We start from the raw sequence: 24,430 nt of genomic DNA, 5'->3' as shown, positions 1-24,430 counted from the left end.
TGTAATCTGATTACAATATATGTTCTTGTAATGTAACACATTTGTAATCCCTTACATGTAACGGATTACACCCTGGCCATACACCCTTTTTCAATCTGGAAACGCAAGGAAAATATAGCAAAATAGTCCTATTTGTTGTAGGCACGTGCATAGGGCGTTTTTACTTCTGAGAAGACTGTTTACAATAGAGATTCACTTCAGGGTTGTTTCTATTTTTCCTCTGTGATTCAATAGTAAATCTGCCCGGAATTAGATACAGGAAAACATAAAACATGTTTTGCACGATCTGCTACTTTAAAAAAGGAACTCGTATTCATCTAGTTTTGTGCGTAACTGCATCTATACGCATATAACAATTTTAACAAATAATAAACAAGTTACTCTAAATTAAGTGTCTATTCGATTCCCTTATTGGATCTGTATAAAAGTAATTGAATGTAGTTTAATAAATGAATAATAACCACATCAAACTGACAAAGGTTTATTCACGGCCATAAATATATAAGTTAAATAAACAGTACACCAAAAAACATAAATTAATTCATAATATGAGCACTTTACAACAGACAACATTTATTTATAACATTCATTTAGCAAACATTATAAAACTAACGGAATCTCACGAGGCGTAACATCGTCCAGACCTCATGGGCCACCCCATAATCAACTTTGATGTGAGTAAAATAGAGAGAATAATTTCAATCCAAATCAGGAAAAGTTGTATTTATATTTTTCGAATCAAAGTTATTTGAAGTAGGCCTATCCATCTTCTACCAAGTCCATTGGTACATTTGCGCCAAGTGATGCAGACTGGGCAGTTGTGACATGGCGTCGGGGCTGTAGTGAGAGCGCATATGCATGTGATGGAGAGAATAGGCGCTATACGCCGAGAGAGGTATTCCAGCCCTGAACGAGGCCTCAAATTCCTGAGTTTTGCTAGTGTCACACGGTTTTCCATCCCGAATCAAAACCGGAATTGCCACCCGTCTTGGGGACACGAGATGAACCATTTCCATACCCTTCTCAGCGCGTGCTCTCTTCATTTTATACCGGTGATTCTGGAACCAGATCTTCACCTGGGTCTGTGTCAGTCGTAGTGCGTTGGCAAGGTGCTCCCTCTCAGGCGCAGAGAGATATCTCTGTTGTCGAAATCGTCGCTCTAGTTCATATGTTTGCGCTTTGGAAAACAGCACCCTCCTTTTCCTCTTCGTTCCAGAGTCGCTGCTGTCAACTGCGGTGTCTCTGTCGATATCTTGGGATTCGTCAGCGGAGAGCTCTGGAGATTTGGGTTCGTTTCGAGAATCAACTGACAAACCTGTTTAAAAAGAAAAATCGTCGGTTTGATTATTATAAAAGATGGACAATAAATACAGTGAAAATATAGTTAATATTCCATCATAGCCCATAGTTAATCTGAGCAAAGAATGGAAAATATTGAAGAGATTACCTATATAATCTAAAACAATGGCCTATTGGTGACAAGGGCTAAACTATGACGATTACGCGTGGATAATTACGCAAGGAGACTTGCATTAAGCACGTATAATATTACACATTCTGATTACGCATGAATAAACTACTTTAAGAGTAGACTAATAAATCAAACCCATAAGATATATGCCTAACTAAAATATGAAATAGTGAAAACGTTAATGCAAAGGTTTTTGTTTTCATTAATGGCTTATTTGATAACTAATTGAAAGGATGATATGACTAGGAAGTGGACAAATCTATTATATACCTAGATGATTATGAAACTTTTTTTAAGAGCTACTCACGTGAATATTGGATGCTGTTGGAGGAGGCAAGCCATTTTGAGTAGGAATTACCACCACCATCACACAAAAGGCTCTTATAGGGCACATTTCCAGCGTTTTCTAAAGATGGATTTTGCGTCATAATCTCACTAGTTTCCTCCTCGTTCTCATCCTCGGTCTCCTCCGTTCTAGAACCTCCATTGGTGTCAGGAAGATCCAGAAGGTCCTTTACAGAGAAGCCCATCTTTGTGTTGTTGAACGACATGGTGTGAGAAAGTCTGTGGTGCGCGCTGTAAACAGGAGTTCGTTTTTTATCCCTGCTGCTATGCTGAACCAGTAAAACTGAACAAGAGGACACTATTTCAAAATGAGGTTAAGATGATATTCAGGCCGTGTCGTTTGGTTTAATTCAAGCCAAACGAAGAATGAATCCTGGCATGCAGTATGCTAGTTGTTCATCGCTGGCTCGTCGAGAGTGCTCCAATGTGTTGGTCATGGAGGAGCGCAGGAGTTTATGGAGAGGAGAGGCTCATGGATGCTGCACGACTAGAAGCACTTGCATAAAGGAAGCCATCGCCAGTCGGATTGGTCTATATAAGGTTAGTTAAAACACTGAGCCTGCAATGGAAAATGAATCGGAATAAACCAGGGAAAGACGGAACGCGTGTAGGAGGTCCTTGGAGTCAAGTGGATGAAGAATATTTGTGGGTGTGAAATGCTAGGGTTTGGGAACATCCAAATCTCTGTCATTGGTGCTTCGGAAATGTGATGACTGGTATTATGGGACAGATAATTACCGAGATGGGGAGGGGCGTTTGTGCATGTCATTTACACAAACCACTATACTGCATTGCTTCAAACCATTATAATGTATCGCTTCAAAGCAAATACATATCTATTTAGGAGCAAAAACACCCTTTAAAGATGCATGTTATTAGTCTACGTATCGAAGTTTGAATTGTGGGTGTTTAATATGGATAACTCATGAAGACCTTTTAGGTCAATATTTTGGTTCAGGCTTAAGTCAAGTATCCTAGAGCCTATCATGAATGAAACATAGCCTGGCTCAGAATGTTGTTTGACATCTCTACAAGGCGTTAATTGTAAATGGGCTAACTACATTTGGATAAATACGTTCTAAGAGGAGAAGAATAAATTCCGTTTATTGAGTCTTACATACGGAACTTGCAGTAGGATGAAAATGTTTCATGTTTGTCATTTTCTCCTTTATTACTATCATCATTATTACCATATTATTACCATATTATGTCTTTATTCTGATCACTATAATTATTTGTCTCTGTCATAAATAGCTAACTACAGCATGCATCCATCCAAGCATTGGCTAGACTATCAATAGCTAGCTACACAATGTAATACAAGTAGGCTATTTCCCTTTGGAATGTTAGTCAACATTTCTTCATAATAATAACACTTATTTTATTGCAGCAATTTATTTTAAATTCACGGGAAATCGAATGAGAAGCCGTTGAGTCAATATAACACGCAGAATATCGTGTTCATATTATTAAGTTTTAGATCTTTTTATTCTGATGTCTCTCCCCTTGTCTATGCTCCACTGCCCTCATCTAGTAGGCTATGTGATGTGGGTGACAATGATTCTCGTTCTCAGCGAATCCTCCGGGAGTCCTGGGTGGTCAGGCTAAGCAAACACACGTACAAACCGATTGCTAAGCTGCGGACAATGGGGAAAATGTAGACAAATGTCCGGCTCCTTTTGGAAGTTTTTGTGTAGGCTAAGATTTTGCATTTATTTCGGTTGCAAGATAATAGATGATTGACGCCCCCTTACAATGTGCCGTAACTGTTTGGAATAAATCCGAGGTTGCCCCTAGTTGTCATGGTATTCAACTGCTTTCAATGGACTATCTCTTCATTCATCTTTGACCGCCCAGCCTCGCTACCGCACACACACACACACACACACACACACACACACACACACACACACACACACACACACACACACACACACACACACACACACACACACACACACACACACACACACACACACACACACACACACACACACACACGTTATTATTATTATTGTTGTGTTATAACTATGGCACCGCTTGTGTATTTGTTTGACCAGTAACAGGTTTCTTAAACTAATTTAGACTAACTGAGAGGCTATCGCTTACAAGACTACTTCACTGATATTTACATGTTTACTCTCTCACTCACAGTGTACACACCATGGGAAAAACAATCTGTATGGTACACACTAGTGCCTTTAGGTCCTAAAGAGGGTAAACAACTCTCACTGAGCCCATGCACGTTCTGCTCGCCTGCTTCCTGAGATACCAGATCACTTTCTGAAGGGTCTCCCCTTACAATTTACACAACTTTATTCCAGGACAAATACAACCTTTCTGTAATTGATATAGAATGATCAATGGTTTATTAAAGTACACATATTTATGATCTTTGGTGAATGTTTGTAGCCCAAATGGATGTTTGTCAAGTTAGGGGTCAATGTTTGCCAGATTGTAAACCTTATTTGTTATTATTATACACATCATGATACTTACTACTTGGTTTTTGGAAACTACTGAACCATTTTCACCATAGTCAATTGGGCTCAGTCCAAGAGAGAGAAATCATGGCCAAGCAGAAGCTTCTCTGTGTTCTCAAAGGAGCAAACAAACATTCCCAGCAGGTTCTTAGTTAAAGGTGATGTTATATTCTAACCTTTAGGGTCAAAACAAGCCAAGGACATAGGACACAACAATAAACATCCTTCCTAGGGCCAGGGGAAAAACAGTATTGTGATAACTAATGCAATACTGTATCGATTCAACAATTAAATGACATGTTATCAGATATGTTCTGACGTTGAGGATTTGTTAGCAGATTTATCAGGAAGAAAGTTTTTATATTTAAAAGACCTTAGTACCATAGTATTCCAAATGTAATGCATAACAACAACAATTAGTTCCATCCTATTGCGGAACTGAATTGCAATGGCCTACACAAAGAATTGTGAGGCATATAATCACAATATGTATGTAATCGTGACCTATGTATCATCATATAGAATGAGGGCCCTGCCAGCCTTATTCTGTATGCTGGCAGATCCCTGTTTTATAATCAAATCAACCCAGACAGAATATTGAGAGAAGAACCAGTGTGAAGTGGTGTCAGGGGGCAGAGCTCCTAGGCAGACCTGTCAAACTGTTACCATTACTGGCTGCAAGAGGGAGGAGGAACCAACTGCCTGCCTGGTAAGCACACACACACACACACACACACACACACACACACACACACACACACACACACACACACACACACACACACACACACACACACACACACACACACACACACACACACACACACACACACACACACACACATACACAAGCATATATCCTGATGCCTAGTCACCTTACCCCTATATATATCTACCCCTACCACTCAAATATCCCTGCACATTGTAAATATGGTACTGGAACTGACCCTGTATATATCTTGTTACTTTCTCATGTTCTTCTTATTTTCCATTCATTGTGTGTTTTTGTTCTACTTTACTTAATGTTATACTATAATATTTTTTTACTTCTGATATTGATTACTACATTGTTGGAAAAGAGCTTGCAAGAAAGGTATTCCACTGTACAACACAACTTCAAACTTGAAAGCCTCTGTCTGCCCTAAACCAATCCCATCGTTGCCTTTAGAAGTACTTCCTTGTCAATGTTAGGTGAAGAGGGCCACCTACTGGCTCACACTGACACTGGCCTACATCCACCAGTAGTAGTATTCCCCATAAAACTCTTCTCAATTCAAGTTAGCAGGTGGCATGGTCTGCGTGTCGACATGTCAATCATTCATTCACTGATGAAAGAAGATGAAAAGTGTATAGAGTGCAGTGGGTTAAACCATAGGGGTTTCAACAGGAGATGTGTGAGGCATAATAAATACAAAAATCACAGTTGAAATACTAGCACTGCACCACCTGTGTAATTCAACCCTCTACATCTGCGAAGCATAGAGGTATGCAAAATAGGCTCCAATAGCATGTTTAAATCCACTGTCCGAAAAAGACTAGGTCATGCATTTGGATAAGAACTGTAATTTGCATGTTTTTCCAGATGGTGGCGCCTTTGTATCAATAATACACTGACAGCAGGCAGTCCTACAACAGTAAGGGAGAATCTCAATTGCACACATGCTCCTCACATCCTCTCTCCTCAGATCCCTTTTTCTTCCTCATCCCATGGGGTTTGAGAATGGAAATTGACACTCTCCATAAGAAAACGGTTTGCTGTCAAGATGACTGCAGAGCAGTCAAAGGTCTGAAGCGAAAGACTAGTGTATTTCCTTCAGATTGTGAAAAACATGTTCAATTCGCACGTTCAGTATGTGAAATATCCCTGCAATAATGTAGAACAACAAATATAGATTATTGGATGATGCCGTTCTGACAGCAAGTCTGACAGCTTTGGCCTCAGGATAGGTTCATACCAAACAGAGAGAGCAGCCGGTTTAACCTCTTGCAGAGAACATGTCCTAAACATCCATGGCAACAATGTCATCATTTACTCTTCCTTATCTACATGATCTGAGGCTCCCCTCAGACTCTGAGGCGCCCCTCAGGTTCTCACCACCATGAATGAAGAGAGCACACGTACAGTGGGGGAAAGGAACAAATACGTTTTGGGAAGGCGATTGTGAATTTGATCTGAACAAATAGGTATTTTAAACAGAAATGATTTATCTCTGCTGTTCCCATACAGTTCGTGTTTTTCTGTACAGCCAGGTCATCCAGGATACACGTCATTATTCCATATCCATCCATGTCTGAGGACGTTGGAAGATGACGTGGGAACCCGCCACTAGGGGCACTATTAAGCGCTGTTACCTTCAAGTAGATTTCGGTAAGCATCTGCTCTGATTCCAAAAGTTGCAAGTTCAATTCCAGCGATAGAAAGTTGTTGTTGATATTTTGGTTTTAAGCCGCTAACCAGCTGTTTCTGTACTATATACTATACTATATCACCACTAACCAGCTGTCTCTGCCCTGTAGTCTGTAGGTTAAGGCTATACTATATCACCACTAACCAGCTGTCTCTGCCCTGTAGTCTGTAGGTTAAGGCTATACTATATCACCACTAACCAGCTGTCTCTGCCCTGTAGTCTGTAGGTTAAGGCTATACTATATCACCACTAACCAGCTGTCTCTGCCCTGTAGTCTGTAGGTTAAGGCTATACTATATCACCACTAACCAGCTGTCTCTGCCCTGTAGTCTGTAGGTTAAGGCTATACTATATCACCACTAACCAGCTGTCTCTGCCCTGTAGTCTGTAGGTTAAGGCTATACTATATCACCACTAACCAGCTGTCTCTGCCCTGTAGTCTGTAGGTTAATGCTATACTATATCACCACTAACCAGCTGTCTCTGCCCTGTAGTCTGTAGGTTAAGGCTATACTATATCACCACTAACCAGCTGTCTCTGCCCTGTAGTCTGTAGGTTAAGGCTATACTATATCACCACTAACCAGCTGTCTCTGCCCTGTAGTCTGTAGGTTAAGGCTATACTATATCACCACTAACCAGCTGTCTCTGCCCTGTAGTCTGTAGGTTAAGGCTATACTATATCACCACTAACCAGCTGTCTCTGCCCTGTAGTCTGTAGGTTAAGGCTATACTATATCACCACTAACCAGCTGTCTCTGCCCTGTAGTCTGTAGGTTAAGGCTATACTATATCACCACTAACCAGCTGTCTCTGCCCTGTATTCTGTAGGTTAAGGCTATACTATATCACCACTAACCAGCTGTCTCTGCCCTGTAGTCTGTAGGTTAATGCTATACTATATCACCACTAACCAGCTGTCTCTGCCCTGTAGTCTGTAGGTTAAGGCTATACTATATCACCACTAACCAGCTGTCTCTGCCCTGTGGTCTGTAGGTTAAGGCTATACTATATCACCACTAACCAGCTGTCTCTGCCCTGTGGTCTGTAGGTTAAGGCTATACTATATCACCACTAACCAGCTGTCTCTGCCCTGTAGTCTGTAGGTTAAGGCTATACTATATCACCACTAACCAGCTGTCTCTGCCCTGTAGTCTGTAGGTTAAGGCTATACTATATACTATATCACCACTAACCAGCTGTCTCTGCCCTGTAGTCTGTAGGTTAAGGCTATACTATATCACCACTAACCAGCTGTCTCTGCCCTGTAGTCTGTAGGTTAAGGCTATACTATATCACCACTAACCAGCTGTCTCTGCCCTGTAGTCTGTAGGTTAAGGCTATACTATATCACCACTAACCAGCTGTCTCTGCCCTGTAGTCTGTAGGTTAAGGCTATACTATATCACCACTAACCAGCTGTCTCTGCCCTGTAGTCTGTAGGTTAAGGCTATACTATATCACCACTAACCAGCTGTCTCTGCCCTGTAGTCTGTAGGTTAAGGCTATACTATATCACCACTAACCAGCTGTCTCTGCCCTGTAGTCTGTAGGTTAAGGCTATACTATATCACCACTAACCAGCTGTCTCTGCCCTGTAGTCTGTTGGTTAAGGCTATGCTATATCACCACTAACCAGCTGTCTCTGCCCTGTAGTCTGTAGGTTAAGGCTATACTATATCACCACTAACCAGCTGTCTCTGCCCTGTAGTCTGTAGGTTAAGGCTATACTATATCACCACTAACCAGCTGTCTCTGCCCTGTAGTCTGTAGGTTAAGGCTATACTATATCACCACTAACCAGATTTCTCTGCCCTGTAGTCTGTAGGTTAAGGCTATACTATATACTATATCACCACTAACCAGCTGTCTCTGCCCTGTAGTCTGTAGGTTAAGGCTATACTATATCACCACTAACCAGCTGTCTCTGCCCTGTAGTCTGTAGGTTAAGGCTATACTATATCACCACTAACCAGCTGTCTCTGCCCTGTAGTCTGTAGGTTAAGGCTATACTATATAGCAGCTAACCAGCTGTTTCTGCCCTGTGGTCTGTAGGTTAAGGCTATACTATATCACCACTAACCAGCTGTCTCTGCCCTGTAGTCTGTAGGTTAAGGCTATACTATATACTATATCACCACTAACCAGCTGTCTCTGCCCTGTAGTCTGTAGGTTAAGGCTATACTATATCACCACTAACCAGCTGTCTCTGCCCTGGGGTCTGTAGTTTAAGGCTATACTATATCACCACTAACCAGCTGTCTCTGCCCTATAGTCTGTAGGTTAAGGCTATACTATATCACCACTAACCAGCTGTCTCTGCCCTGTAGTCTGTAGGTTAAGGCTATACTATATCACCACTAACCAGCTGTCTCTGCCCTGTAGTCTGTAGGTTAAGGCTATACTATATCACCACTAACCAGCTGTCTCTGCCCTGTAGTCTGTAGGTTAAGGCTATACTATATCACCACTAACCAGCTGTCTCTGCCCTGTAGTCTGTAGGTTAAGGCTATACTATATCACCACTAACCAGCTGTCTCTGCCCTGTAGTCTGTAGGTTAAGGCTATACTATATCACCAATAACCAGCTGTCTCTGCCCTGTAGTCTGTAGGTTAAGGCTATACTATATCACCACTAACCAGCTGTCTCTGCCCTGTAGTCTGTAGGTTAAGGCTATACTATATCACCACTAACCAGCTGTCTCTGCCCTGTAGTCTGTAGGTTAAGGCTATACTATATCACCACTAACCAGCTGTCTCTGCCCTGTAGTCTGTAGGTTAAGGCTATACTATATCACCACTAACCAGCTGTCTCTGCCCTGTAGTCTGTAGGTTAAGGCTATACTATATCACCACTAACCAGCTGTCTCTGCCCTGTAGTCTGTAGGTTAAGGCTATACTATATCACCACTAACCAGCTGTCTCTGCCCTGTAGTCTGTAGGTTAAGGCTATACTATATCACCACTAACCAGCTGTCTCTGCCCTGTAGTCTGTAGGCTAAGGCTATACTATATACTATATCACCACTAACCAGATTTCTCTGCCCTGTAGTCTGTAGGTTAAGGCTATACTATATCACCACTAACCAGCTGTCTCTGCCCTGGGGTCTGTAGGTTAAGGCTATACTATATCACCACTAACCAGCTGTCTCTGCCCTGTAGTCTGTAGGTTAAGGCTATACTATATCACCACTAACCAGCTGTCTCTGCCCTGTAGTCTGTAGGTTAAGGCTATACTATATCACCACTAACCAGCTGTCTCTGCCCTGTAGTCTGTAGGTTAAGGCTATACTATATCACCACTAACCAGCTGTCTCTGCCCTGTAGTCTGTAGGTTAAGGCTATACTATATCACCACTAACCAGCTGTCTCTGCCCTGTAGTCTGTAGGTTAAGGCTATACTATATCACCACTAACCAGCTGTCTCTGCCCTGTAGTCTGTAGGTTAAGGCTATACTATATCACCACTAACCAGCTGTTTCTGCCCTGTAGTCTGTAGGTTAAGGCTATACTATATACTATATCACCACTAACCAGCTGTCTCTGCCCTGTAGTCTGTAGGCTAAGGCTATACTATATACTATATCACCACTAACCAGATTTCTCTGCCCTGTAGTCTGTAGGTTAAGGCTATACTATATCACCACTAACCAGCTGTCTCTGCCCTGGGGTCTGTAGGTTAAGGCTATACTATATCACCACTAACCAGCTGTCTCTGCTCTGTAGTCTGTAGGTTAAGGCTATACTATATCACCACTAACCAGCTGTCTCTGCCCTGTAGTCTGTAGGTTAAGGCTATACTATATAAACATTAACCAGCTGTCTCTGCCCTGTAGTCTGTAGGTTAAGGCTATACTATATCACCACTAACCAGCTGTCTCTGCCCTGTAGTCTGTAGGTTAAGGCTATACTATATCACCACTAACCAGCTGTCTCTGCCCTGTAGTCTGTAGGTTAAGGCTATACTATATCACCACTAACCAGCTGTCTCTGCCCTGTAGTCTGTAGGTTAAGGCTATACTATATCACCACTAACCAGCTGTCTCTGCCCTGTAGTCTGTAGGTTAAGGCTATACTATATCACCACTAACCAGCTGTCTCTGCCCTGTAGTCTGTAGGTTAAGGCTATACTATATTACCACTAACCAGCTGTCTCTACCCTGTAGTCTGTAGGTCAAGGCTATACTATATACTATATCACCACTAACCAGCTGTCTCTGCCCTGTAGTCTGTAGGTTAAGGCTATACTATATCACCACTAACCAGCTGTCTCTGCCCTGTAGTCTGTAGGTTAAGGCTATACTATATCACCACTAACCAGCTGTCTCTGCCCTGTAGTCTGTAGGTTAATGCTATACTATATCACCACTAACCAGCTGTCTCTGCCCTGTAGTCTGTAGGTTAAGGCTATACTATATCACCACTAACCAGCTGTTTCTGCCCTGTGGTATGTAGGTTAAGGCTATACTATATCACCACTAACCAGCTGTCTCTGCCCTGTAGTCTGTAGGTTAAGGCTATACTATATCACCACTAACCAGCTGTCTCTGCCCTGTAGTCTGTAGGTTAAGGCTATACTATATCACCACTAACCAGCTGTCTCTGCCCTGTAGTCTGTTGGTTAAGGCTATACTATATCACCACTAACCAGCTGTTTCTGCCCTGTAGTCTGTAGGTTAAGGCTATACTATATCACCACTAACCAGCTGTCTCTGCCCTGTAGTCTGTAGGTTAAGGCTATACTATATCACCACTAACCAGCTGTTTCTGCCCTTAAGGCTATACTATATCACCACTATACTATATCACCACTAACCAGCTGTCTCTGCCCTGTAGTCTGTAGGTTAAGGCTATACTATATAGCAGCTAACCAGCTGTTTCTGACAGTAGGTGCGGACAAAATGCACAACGACCACTATGCAGCTTTACAGAACTTGGGAGACTGCAATGCTGTCCCTCTTGAGAATATATTAGAATTTAATATATTATAATAGAGTAGAACCTAATAAAATAGCATAGAATAGAACCTGATAGAATAGCATAGAATAGAATAGAACCTGATAGAATAGCATAGAATAGAACCAAATAGAATAACTTAATAACTAGTTTTTTCTGCGAGGGAACGTTACCAAAAGCCATGTAGCAAAAGTCAGTCCACCATTTTAAAATGTTTTACTCTCAAATAACCTCTTCTGTGGTTACACAGTTCCAGCCCAAAAATATGTGCTTTTGAACTGTACACGATAGGTCACAGAGATTAGCTAAGAACATCATACTGATAGAATAATTACAGTCACAGGAAATAGGTTGTCTAAATTGCCACCTACACTGGTTTATAAGGAGTGTGTAGCTAAGTGATAACCCATCAGTATACAAAATCATTCTGTAATGACAAGAGTTAAATGTCCTCCTTTTTCTTGCATTACAGTGTAATTATGCACTTTACAATGTACACTATGTTATTCGTATCAGTGTAAGAACTATTCATTAGTGACAACTTTGAAGTTTATGACTTGAATTGTCTCAAATATGAATCATCTTAATGCTTAGGTCGTCTTATTTTACATATGGGTATAACTGGCATCTAGAATAGAGAATATAACAAATTGTGAGATTAAAAAGGCTGAAATATCCGGGCAGCTATAATTTACACATATCCTGCAATAAAGTTAAGTTAACATGCTCATATAGGACCAGCTTCCCTGACAAAGATTACGCCTAGTCTTGGACTAAAAAACATTCTCAATTAAGAATCTCAATAAAAAATGCTCCTCATTGTTAGTCCAGGACTGGGCTTAACATGTGTCAGGGAAACTGGCCCCTAGCATCTAGGAGTTCCCATCCTTTTCGTTCCGGGGACCACCAAATCACTGTCAAAAGCTCTTGAGGACCACCAGCAGCTGAATGATGGATTTTTTTTAAACATAAATTATATTGAAAGTCAAATTTTGAAAAATTGGCAGTAAATATATCAAATTAAAAGCATATTATTATTAATATTAACAATTTGCATTGTGAAAAGTAATTAGGGGTTGAAGCAACAAAGCTGGTGAAGCTATGTATTTCTTTGTCATTATTATTATTACAGTATACCAATGCCACATGGTGGCGCTATAACACGCAATTGAAAATGATAACTTTGAAAGCTCACACCGCTCACCCAGTGTGACCTAGAATCCTGATATGTGGTGCATAGGTCTCTCTCTTCTCGCAAAGTCCGCCATGATGGATTTCCACCATTTTACATTTTGTGAAATATCACTTAAATGCGGGGCCGGACTACCACATTTGGTGCCCTGCATACTCGTTTGGTAATCCAACCATGCTTAAATGACATCTCCTCCAGAACCACCAGATTCAGATGAAACTTGCTATTTTTTTATTTTATTTTATTTATTTAACTATACAAGTCAGTTAAGGACACATTCTTATTTACAATGAAGGCTCCCAAAAGGCAAACGGCCCCCTACGGGGACGGGGGCCTGGGATTCAAATATAAATAACAAATACAATATAAACATAGGACAAAACAAACATCACAGCAAGAGAGACAGCACAACACTATATAAAGAGAGACCTAGGCAGCAACACATGACAACACAGCATGACAGCAACACAACATGACAACACAGCATGATAGCAACACAACATAACAACAACATGGTAGCAACACAAAACATGGTACAAGCATTATTGGGCACAGACAACAGCACAAAGGGCAAGAAGGTAGAGACAACAATAAATCACACAAAGCAGCCACAACTGTCAGTAAGAGAGTCCATGATTGAGTCTTTGAATAAAGACATTGAGATAAAACTGCCCAGTTTGAGTGTTTGTTGCAGCTCATTCCAGTCGCTAGCTGCAGCGAACTGAAAAGAGGAGCGACCCAGGGATGTGTGTGCTTTGGGGACCTTTATCAGAATGTGACTGGCAGAATGGGTGTTGTATGTGGAGGATGAGGGCCGCAGTAGGTATCTCAGATAGGGGGGAGTGAGGCCTAAGAGGGATTTATAAATAAGCATCAACCAGTGGGTCTTGTGACGGGTATACAGGGAGGACCAGTTTACAGTTATATTTAGCATCTATTGACGCAACATTTTCCAAACTAGTATATCAAACAACATTCCTATGGGTGTGGTCTTGCACACAAATGCATATAAATTAGGCAAAGATATTCGTATTGTCACAAAACTTGGTACACATGTTCCAAACACTATTAAGACTCAACATATGCAAGCACATTCAGATGGACCACACGGTGGTGCTGTGAAGGGCACATGTTTATATCTCTTGATCTGTTTGACTCAGAGTGATTAAATTTGGCACACATCCTCTGGGATTTAAGTCTAGCTAACCTGTAAAATATGGTTCAGTTTAGTCGCATGTTGGCGGTGCTGGACAGTCAAAACCATTCATGCAAGCTCATTGGCTCATAGCAGCCATAATGTTTGAGCTAGAGGCCTGGAAAATATTTGAAGACATGGGTACATAGATGCTATATACCAAATTTGGTGCCAATCGGTCCAGCGGTTCTGGAGAAGATGTTTAAAGTAGTCAACATTTAAAAATTGTCCAAAATCACTCAAAAGCATTTTGCATGATCTGTTCGATGTTGAGTTCTGATATTTGGCAACTGTGGTAAGGAGTACAGAAGTAGCTCATCCCAGGGCAATGTGTCCAATTTGTCAAATTCTATGATGAGCACAGCCTCATCTGGGGGAAGCAGAGAACTGCACAGCCAAGTCCTGGCAGTAGGAGGACCCAGTCAGTGACCCCACAGACAGGCTAATGCAACAGGGAAAACATGAGATGGATCTCATCTCTAACTACAGAGTATCCAAAAAAGAAACATTGGACTGTCTTTAATTGTGTAGAATGCATGCTAATTGAATGGAATTATATTTATGTAGAACTGTCAATACCAATATTTTCTTGAGAAAATTAAAGGCTTGAAAAATGAATATGTTGCAGAACCTACATTTTCTGAATGCATCACACCTCAGCTCCAAACCCACATCACATCAAACCAAGATCATAGATGACCATATCGATCTATTGAGAACTACAATCAAATGACAAAACCAGGAGTGTCTTTCTTTGAACTATGTGCAATGCATACTACAGGTAACCTTTATCAAACGATCAGTTGATAAGCACCTGGCTATGTTTGCAGGTGTGGATACTGCGCAGTGCATATTTGCGGTGATGTCTTGCCATGCACGCCCCTTGTCTTGATCAAGTCGTCTGACTTAACTATGAGATCACCACCCCCATAAACATTCAATTTAAAAAAGGAGGCACAGAGATGTTCTCAATAAAATAATTAAATAAATAAAGACAATTGAAACCACACCAGTTTAATGGGTATATGCCTACTTTCAGGGGCAGGCCTTGTCGTTTAAATAGAAAATAACCTCGCAGTATGCCCATATAGGACTATCTCACAAAACAAAACACTTTTATCTTTTAAATGTGAAATAGGCCTACCTGTATCCTATATTCCAATGCACATATATCAGGGAAGATCAATAGTTATATCAATTTTAATGAATATATGTAAAACAATATAAATGTCGTAAAGAAAACAACACCCACGCCTTCTTGCAGAAAATAGGCATATAACGAAAAAAAACGGTTGCATTTGTTTATAGGCAAACAAGAAATCGTGTGGACCAATAAACGATTTACATAGTTCTTCAGAGGAAAAGAGTGGCAAAGACCAAAATACAGTACATGCCAAATATTTATCATGCAACCACTGTAATTAGAATGTTCGGATGAACAGCAATGTATCCTTATAAATAGATTTACCGTAAAAAATAAATACAAACAGACGTTTGTCACAGACCCTCTGGGCATTCAAAAACTTCTAAACATTTTGCTTATTTTGTTGGTGTGAAGAGTAGGCTATACATGTGTTTGAAAGACCAATCATAATCAATCAATTGAAATCAATTTGCGTTTTAATAGCCATACGATTTATTGGAAAATAAAAGGTTCCAACTTCACGACGCATAAAAGCAATAGTCTTAAGTAGCCTACGACAGAAAGATGTAGGCCTCACATACTGTATGCGCAACATCATAATAGGCTAATCCATCTGCAATGTGCCCAATGTATCACATAGCCTTAGCCACGAGTAACCATAGTGGCCTAACCATCACTCACTCAATCAAGCACACCAAAGATCTCTCAAATATCGATGTTCGAATAGGTCTGTACTAAACCAGAAATTGCATAGAAATTGTATGAATTGAGTGTTGTTTCCATATGACCATTGTGCGCAGATTCAATTAATTGCAATTAAGGGGTAGGTAAATATTGCTTTTTTCAAACTAAAGTGCAGATTTTTCATGTGTGTTTAGCACAAATCTTTATTGGGTCATGACTTCCAGTCCACGTTTCATTAATTGTGGTAACTTTTCGGATGGATAAAAATGCTAATAGCCTTACAAATTAAATGTATAATGCAAGCTTGTATCACGGACCAAAAATGTCATAGGATATGATCAATCAGTAAATGCATTAAAAATAATGGCCCATAATTACATGTTAATTCTATCCATTGTAATAATCAAATAGGCCTATATTTAAACAGAGTATATTTATCCTTGTCGTGGAGAACAGCTTTTTGTTTGGATTTTAATTTCCAAACACATGTTTTCTCCGAGTTCCAAGAGTGTAGCCTAAACTCTAAAAACCGGAAAAGATTCGGTGGAGTGGCTAGGCTAGAATACACACGGAGGAGGAGACCAATGAAATGGGAAAAGAGCCTTGAGCACAGCCAACAAGATTGACGTAATGGATGCGTCAAATTAATCTGCGCACACTTGAGCCTTCGGGATTGACACATTTCCCCTTATGGGACAAAGATCACTTCAGTCCCTTTGCCCAAACTCGCCGTTTTAGATCATCTTACCAGAAATGCAAGAGCAGAACTGAAGGAAAAACGCACAGAAAAACCATTTTCCTCATCTCATGTGCAGAAGGGTGAAGACAGCACTTTTCGACCATTGGCAACTGGTAGAGGAAAACATCTCAAACCAAAAGCAATGGGTAAACTCATTATTCATTTTGCATGGATCTTTGACTCGTCAGGAGATAATGTTTGCATAAATAGAGATGTGAATGCATTCGGTTTTAGCTTTATATTGTAGCCTACTAGCTTGTCCTCAAATCGTGCGTCCTTCTATCATTCCAGTGTCAGTGTCCATGTCTCCATTTTCATAGGCTATTTTATTTTTCAGACACATTTGGAGTGAACTGCTTGACGATGTTTGAGAGCATAATAGGTTAGAGAACATTGTAGTTGAGAGCCATAACAGTCTGAGTGATATAGATTAAATCAAGGAGATGGAATTACTTTTCGGGAACTTGAGTGTGCATTATGCTAGGCTAGGCTAAACAGGCTATTATTTAAAACTCCGTCATGTTGCTATGTCGAGTCTATGCACATCAATGCAATTCCTTATTTGTTTCTTGCAGATCAAACATATGGAGAAGTAAACCAGCTTGGCGGGGTATTTGTCAACGGGCGACCTCTTCCAAATTCGATCCGGATCAGAATCGTGGAATTAGCTCAACTTGGAATACGACCCTGTGACATCAGTAGACAGCTTCGAGTATCTCATGGCTGCGTCAGCAAGATACTAGCGAGATATAACGAGACGGGTTCGATATTGCCCGGTGCCATAGGAGGAAGTAAACCCCGGGTCACAACACCCAACGTGGTGAAAAGCATAAGGGATTACAAACAAGGAGACCCTGGAATTTTTGCTTGGGAGATCAGGGACAGGCTTCTTGCAGATGCAGTTTGTGATAAATATAACGTTCCTTCGGTTAGCTCCATAAGCCGCATTTTACGCAACAAAATAGGAAATCTTTCTCAGCCGGGCCAGTATGAGAACAGCAAGCCAACCCATCCTCAACTATCCTACAACCACATGTACCCCTACTCATACCCCAGTGCAATGTCACCCACTGGGACTAAAATTGGCAGCGGTCACGGTGTACCGATCACAGCGGGCCATGTCAGCCTCTCCCGTCATGGATGGCCTTCGGTGCACACAGTCAGCAACATTTTGGGCATTCGAGCCTTCATGGACCCCTCAGGTAGGTGACAAAATCAAATATTATGCATGTATGTTACTCTTGAAGCTGAGTTGTTTTCTCATAGGCAGCAGCATTGTCCATTGCATCCGTCAGTGTGGCTTGTTAATCACACAGATATTTCAGATGATTTCACATTAATGAGAAACAATTTAAAACAACAAACGTATAGTCAACATCAGGGATAGACAAATATAATAACGATATAGGCCTAACTGTAAATAGTGAGAAGTTCATATGGGCTGAATAGGCCTAATGTATAATTTTGGAATGGACGAACGTTTAAATAATATTGATAAAGGAGCCAAATGGCGCATCTGCTATAAACTATAAATGCAAAATCATCTTGAACTGTGTCGATGGGGAAATAGCCTACATATAGGCCTATCAGTGTGAGTCCTACTTTGTGGTTTAGCCTATTCATATTTCTACAACGAACTCGTAGTCCATTATGAACGTTAATTAGGCTAAACGTCTTATTTTATGTCAGATATCTTATTGTTTCTCTTCAAAGTAAAGCATTAAAATCGCATGAGACCAACAGGTCCAACAGGCCAAACTACAAACCTATAGGATTTACATCAGCAATAATGTAATATAAATATGTTGTTCTAAAATCTCAAGAATGTACAAAAAACATGGCATTCAAAACGTTGTGGCCACAAACATTCGATCTGATTTTACTAAAATAAAGATTGGTTGAAGTGTGTGTTTATCAGATAATTTCCCCAAGAATTTAATAAAAAACATCTGTTTATCATAAAATGTTCACTACCATCCTGTATTTTTGCAAAAGGAATGTTCTTAACATAAGAGCTAGATCCCAAAATACATTATTTAAAATGCTCAACTGAGTTGGCTTCATATCGAATAAAAACGTACATTGGTTTGTTAGCCTAATAATGTTATATTCTACACTGAAACATTTTCCACAGCCATTGCTGGAGCAGAGGGGTACCAATCAAAAATGGAGGAGTGGGCGAGCGTTAACAGAGCGACTTTTTCCTCTGCCCATGGCGTCAACGGAATAGAGAAATCATCCCTAGAGGCAGACATTAAGTATCATCAGGTACAATTATGAAACAAATACACAAACAACGAATATGTTCATAGTTTGATCAGAAATGCGTTTCCACAAGATGTCCACTGTAAATATATGCATACATATAAACGTTTTGGGGCGTTTTGCTTCGCTGTGCTTAAACGTTTTTTTTTCTTCCGTTTTTTTTCAGTCTTCTTCAAACCTATCTAGTTATGTACCTGCTTGTGCCTACTCTCCCCCAAACCAATACGGGGTGTATGGTGGGCCAGCAGCTAACTACATGACAACAGGACACCACTGGCAGTCTCAGAACGCAAGCCTGGCCCACCCCAACAGCGGAGCAACCATGCAAGGTGGAGACTTCCACACGGCAATGTCTTTCAAACACTCATCGCGAGAAGGTAACTAAGCAAGTCGTTTTTTTAGGTTTCAAATCTTCCAGTGGATATTTTAATTAAGCACAATGGCACACATATATCCAGCTGTCAATCAAAAAACAGCTATTTTTAAATGCAACTCGTCAAAAAAAGATTAGGCCCCGTGGGTCGAAACCCGACGACCTAACAGGATGGGTTTAAATAGGTGGTCGAGGATGACAACGGTTGACATTTAGATAATTTTGTATTTTATATAGGCCATAGGCCTAAATGCTACATACAACGGAAGCTTCGGGCACAAACAACAGAGCAGGCTGTGTTGGGCGACTGATAAGGAAACCATTGAGTTCTTTGAGAGAAGGTTACTTTATTTACTGTGCAAGTCATTATGGTATCAAGCCAGTGTAAATGTACAGAGTAGGCCTACAGCAATAGCATTTCATACCCTCAGGTGATGACTGTAGGCCTTTGGTGTAGGTGGTCTTGAAGAACTTATTAATAATAGTTGAATTATATGATAGCTATTAGCCTAACGATATAGACCACATTTTTCCAAACGTTTACATATTCATTAATTAATGTTACAATTAGCTAGCTATGATGTTCAAATTATGTCTATTTAATTTGCGAATACTTTTTAGGCAACGTTATTTATTCCTATTTTCAAGGGTTGTGCGTGCGTTTGCTTTTCAACGACGAGTAGTCCTGTAGGGAAGGGTGGGTTTTGCATTAATAGGCCTACATGATTTCCACAATATCATAACCTTTTTTACGGATAAAAATCTAATTGAGGTAATTTGATATAAATAACAACAGCCATGCAATTAGCGGTGTCATTTCCAACCACATTCGACTTCATTTGAACAAAAAGCCTATTAAAAGATAAGCCTATTAATGCTAAACCAATCAGTATAATTCTAAATGAAATATCAGAGTAACCTACATTATCCATACCCTACTGTTTATCATAGGGCAATCATTTTGCTTATACTTTTGTGAAGATAATATTTGTGTGAAGAATAAAACATTGCTACATGTGGTAGGCCTCAAATTCGCCCAGTGCAATGGACACATTCATATAATTCCATCCCCGTTTTATACACCTAGGTATGACAGTCCAATAACCTTGATCTCTATCAGATGAGAAACAAGTTTAGGTATCTAATCTTGCTAGGGCATTGAGACCTGACCTATAATTGACATGATTTTGTGTGCTCACTGTTCTGAATTACGACTTATTTGTTCCAGAAACATACTGTATCTGTTGTTTGTTTTTCACAGGAGACAGAAAACCTCACAGTCCCTTGATCAAGCACCAGCACGAGGCGTTGAACGTACACGGACTCTCCCTCCCGACCTCAGCTTAATGACCCAACGAACCCAACGGACCGTCAAGCTCTCTTCAAATAGGCAATGTACAGAAAATGCATAAAATAATGGGCGAATTTTCAATAATTCCACCAGTAAGTGAGGAACATACATTTCAAACGTCATTCAGTGTAATTGCATTGCAGTTCAATACAATTGTAAAATCATCGAATGTAGACATTAATGTTGTTATAGTCTTGTTCACCTGCATTAATGCAGTGGTGTTGGTTAGGACTTCATTATTATATATTTTGCATTTCACTCATCCAAAACTCATCCCAAATCGAAATTAAGTAAAACTAATTATGTAACTTCCCTGAGGTCACATTGTTTCCACGACGGATATGGCTAATAGGCGTGCATGCTGTGTGTGTTCAAACAAACATTTGTTATTATGGACTGAAAAGGAAAGTTCAAAATGTGAACAATATCATGTATTTGTAATTTTGTAAATGACATCCGCAAAAACTGTATTATGTATATTTTTTATAACTGTGCTTAATAAAGGCATGCTAAACGGGAAATGCCTATTTCGACATATTTGGATTTCCATAATTCATGCAGCTTTGCGCCTATTGGCTACTGGTCAAATTAAAATGATGAAATTGTGATTGGTATAATAACTTGAATGGTTTATAACAACTTTTCTCCTGAGGTCTCACTCTGTATACCTTTGACCAGATGCTACCACCCGGACTGATTTGATTTATCTCTCACTCTATCTGGGTACGGACGCTGACCGCAATATAGTTAGTTACCAAACAATTAGTCAAAAATAAAGACCTAAACGCTCTTCTTATTTGTGGCACCAGACCATGACAAAAATCATAGAGTGGCACCTCTATTGGATAGCCTATTCCAAGACAAACACGAAACACCCGATAATCCAAGAATCAACACACAGTAATATCAGAACTGGCACTACACAAACGTCTGAAGCATCTGATCAATCGAAACGTCAGGTAGGCATGCAAGTCATGCGTGCGCAACTGCGGTTACGCACCGTTTGCATCAATAATCACAGAAGGATATAGGTACATCTAAAGCTAATAATGCTACGCCGAGAGTAGCATTTATGACGCTTAAAATTGATGTTTGTAAATGTTGCTCAATTTGGGACAGCATACTGTGTAGTCTTTAATCTTCAGAAAATATTGGAGCCTGGATTTGAGAAGTTGTTGACTGTGAGCAAACTATCACTAACCGATGAAACCATGCAGACTAGCCCCATCCCAGCAACGTTTTCCATATGCACATTTGTTTTTTAATATTTGTTTATTCCAGTTTACAGTGTGCATCTGTTCAACTGAATTTATATCAAAAGTGTATTCACCAATTCAATCGGTGGGAGCTATAGGCCAAATAGCTAGAAAGTGTATAGCTAGAAAGTGTAGACTAAATGCTTCATCGAAATCGAAAATATTATCCTATATTATTATCACTTAGGCCTAACCTATCTACTTTACTCTATTCTATATCACGTTAGGAGTGTGAATGGTAGTCCTACTTGATATAACGTTGCATATTGAAATGAATCCAACTCAAACCCTTCTCGAAATACTACAAGGCTACTGAAATTCATTATCACTACAAGGACGTATTATTGTGAGTAATATGCACATGAACATTCATGTATTTATTTATATAACATTTATGTTTTAATACGATAATATGTCATCCAACACATTCATGTGAATTATAATTATTATTGTTATTATAATTCAAATATTATAGGACGTTCTTGTACAAGACTAAAGATATATTAACTTCTCGCCTGGTTATGTAAGGTTTTTAATTTTATTTAGCCTTTATTTAACTAGATAGACCTATGTCTTTAAAAATAATACTTGTTTAAGGTCATAGAGTTGACAAAATTTCCAGGATGAACACAGAGGCCTAGTTGAGCTTTTGAGGCATAAACAGAGAGCAATTTAGGAATTTTTATATATGCATATAGGACTTAAAATACTAACCTAGAAAACCTTGTGAAAATAGAGTTAGTGGAAGTGGAAAACATAGTTTTGCTAAGCGCTTACTTTTAACAATCCCTAGTCTGCAGTTTGTCTGTGCGGTGGCTATAACCCAGTCCAAAGCCAAGCCACAGACCTCTCCAGGATGAGAACATGTGAGACATTCTGAACAGAAATATACATAACACAATCCAGGTGCCGGTATTTCAGCTTTGTTGTTTGAGTTTATTTATCCTTACATCCATATTTTGTAAAATGTGGTTTTTATCATCCAAATGAACATGTTGGTGAAATGCGCTTCAAAGTTTCGATATTGGATTGAGGTAGTTGTCAGATTATGTCATGTACTGGATAAGAAACTAACTTTAACAAAAGGTTTTGTAGGATGCTGAACTCAGGGTGAGCAGGTTGACTGTTTGGACAATAGTCAGAAAGACAGACAGGAAGTCGTTAGCAGCAGGGGCATGTAGAGAGAGACGTGTGTGGTAGGGTTACCATGGACACCTGGTGATGGACATCAACACAAAGGGGAGTTGCAGCATGTAGCTTCATCCATCACAGCCCAGTGTGTCTCCTCTGCAATCAACACCACCTCACCACCCCAAAGTAGAAAACGATGCCTGTCCTATAGGACTGTTGAGACAGGTGGAGGACAAAATATATGGTGTTTGCAGACCCGTATACTATTTCAATGTATGGTCCTGGGTATGTGTGTCCTTCTGGATATTTCTGTGAGGTGTTATGGTGTGAGTCAAGCTATATGTCCTTTAAATGTACACATGCTTTAATTCATTAGGCAAACGATCTGCCTGTGTAGTAGGCCTATCCTCTCAGAATGTATGCAGTGTCTTAACCTGAGGGACTATTCTCAATCTCCTTCTTAGTGTTCAATCGGCTGCTATGCCAAATTAGAAAAGTAAAACTGTCGTCTACTGTGTTGAGGCAAGTACATGTCGTACAGATGAGATGAAATGAAATAGAATTATCTAACATGATCATTTCCTGCTCATAATGTTTATCTGACTAGTAGTAATTCTGCAAAAATTCAACACATATTTACTCAACGATTAGCCCCATTTGTAATAGCATTATTACATCAAGTGTGTGTGTGGATGTAGCACTCTGTGAGCTCCCAGCCTCTAATGCAGGAGAAAAGGTTTGGATTTTGTACCTATATATTCAACATTTTCTCACCATTCAAAGTCTATATTGATGTTTTTTTGCTGAGGCGAGTCCAGTAGCCTCCTGTAGACAGGTAATGAGCAATGTAAGGTGATCCTCCAGCAAACAGTTACTGCTGAATGGAGGTATGTCATTACTGGGACAAGTCTGAGCCTTACTGAGCACACGTCTGACAGAAACACTGGGCCTGAGACGAAGCACTGCTCCGTTGTTTACAATAGTGGCTGAGAGGGGCTTGAGTCATTGAGGATGTTGATAATGCCCCTCTCTCCCTCCCTGTCCCTCCCTCCCTCTCTCTCTCTCTCCCTCCCTCCCTCCCTGGAACATCCCCATTGCCTACTCTGTGTGCCGTAAGGTGAGTCAGCAGCTTTCATTTTGACAGCCTATGACTTTGATTGACTGACTAACTGACTGACTGATTGACTGACTGACTGCCCACACAACTGAGCATATCATCACTGGCGGTTATTCTGAGGACAAAATCAATACACACACACACACACACACACACACACACACACACACACACACACACACACACACACACACACACACACACACACACACACACACACACACACACACACACACACACACGTTTGTATTGTACACACGAAAATAATGTATCCTGTAAGTTCATCTAACAACATATGTTTCTCTTGCCGTCATATCAAT

The 24,430-nt window shown here is 40.2% G+C and overlaps 2 protein-coding genes across 3 annotated transcripts; one reads left to right on the top strand and one right to left on the bottom strand.

Annotated features, from left to right (window-relative positions):
* Positions 1–770: 770 nt before the first annotated feature.
* LOC139415546 (homeobox protein Nkx-2.2a-like) lies at positions 771–2,022 on the bottom strand. Its single transcript, XM_071163654.1, has 2 exons — positions 1,779–2,022; positions 771–1,315 (listed from the first exon to the last, which is right to left on the bottom strand). Exons 1-2 carry the CDS (start codon positions 2,020–2,022, stop codon positions 771–773), a joined length of 789 nt encoding a protein of 262 aa, XP_071019755.1.
* A 14,519-nt stretch (positions 2,023–16,541) lies between these two features.
* LOC139415544 (paired box protein Pax-1-like) lies at positions 16,542–21,127 on the top strand. Of its 2 annotated transcripts, XM_071163653.1 has the most exons (5): positions 16,542–16,763; positions 17,193–17,819; positions 18,752–18,885; positions 19,049–19,259; positions 20,517–21,127. In XM_071163653.1, the coding sequence occupies exons 1-5, from the start codon at positions 16,760–16,762 to the stop codon at positions 20,600–20,602; spliced, it is 1,062 nt and encodes a 353-aa protein (XP_071019754.1). In that variant the 5' UTR covers positions 16,542–16,759; the 3' UTR covers positions 20,603–21,127. The 2 variants fall into 2 exon arrangements, with proteins under 2 accessions (XP_071019754.1, XP_071019753.1); XM_071163652.1 differs by lacking the exon at positions 16,542–16,763 and having other exon boundaries at positions 17,156–17,819; positions 20,517–20,800.
* The last annotated feature ends 3,303 nt before the right edge of the window (positions 21,128–24,430 follow it).

This window comes from Oncorhynchus clarkii, chromosome 8 (assembly GCF_045791955.1).
Source record: "Oncorhynchus clarkii lewisi isolate Uvic-CL-2024 chromosome 8, UVic_Ocla_1.0, whole genome shotgun sequence".
Taxonomy (NCBI): domain Eukaryota; kingdom Metazoa; phylum Chordata; class Actinopteri; order Salmoniformes; family Salmonidae; genus Oncorhynchus; species Oncorhynchus clarkii.
Note: the sequence above shows the minus strand (reverse complement) of the source record. Positions and strands in the feature narration are given on the sequence as shown.

Bases quoted from the DNA above. Each gene is read 5' to 3' on its own strand.
- LOC139415544 (XM_071163652.1), top strand. From the start codon at position 17,156: ATGCACATCAATGCAATTCCTTATTTGTTTCTTGCAGATCAAACATAT. The intron at 17,820-18,751 runs GTAGGTGACAAA...CATTTTCCACAG, and splicing joins AGCCTTCATGGACCCCTCAG to CCATTGCTGGAGCAGAGGGG. The intron at 18,886-19,048 runs GTACAATTATGA...GTTTTTTTTCAG, and splicing joins CAGACATTAAGTATCATCAG to TCTTCTTCAAACCTATCTAG.
- LOC139415546 (XM_071163654.1), bottom strand. From the start codon at position 2,022: ATGTCGTTCAACAACACAAAGATGGGCTTCTCTGTAAAGGACCTTCTG. The intron at 1,316-1,778 runs GTGAGTAGCTCT...CTTTTTAAACAG, and splicing joins CAACAGCATCCAATATTCAC to GTTTGTCAGTTGATTCTCGA.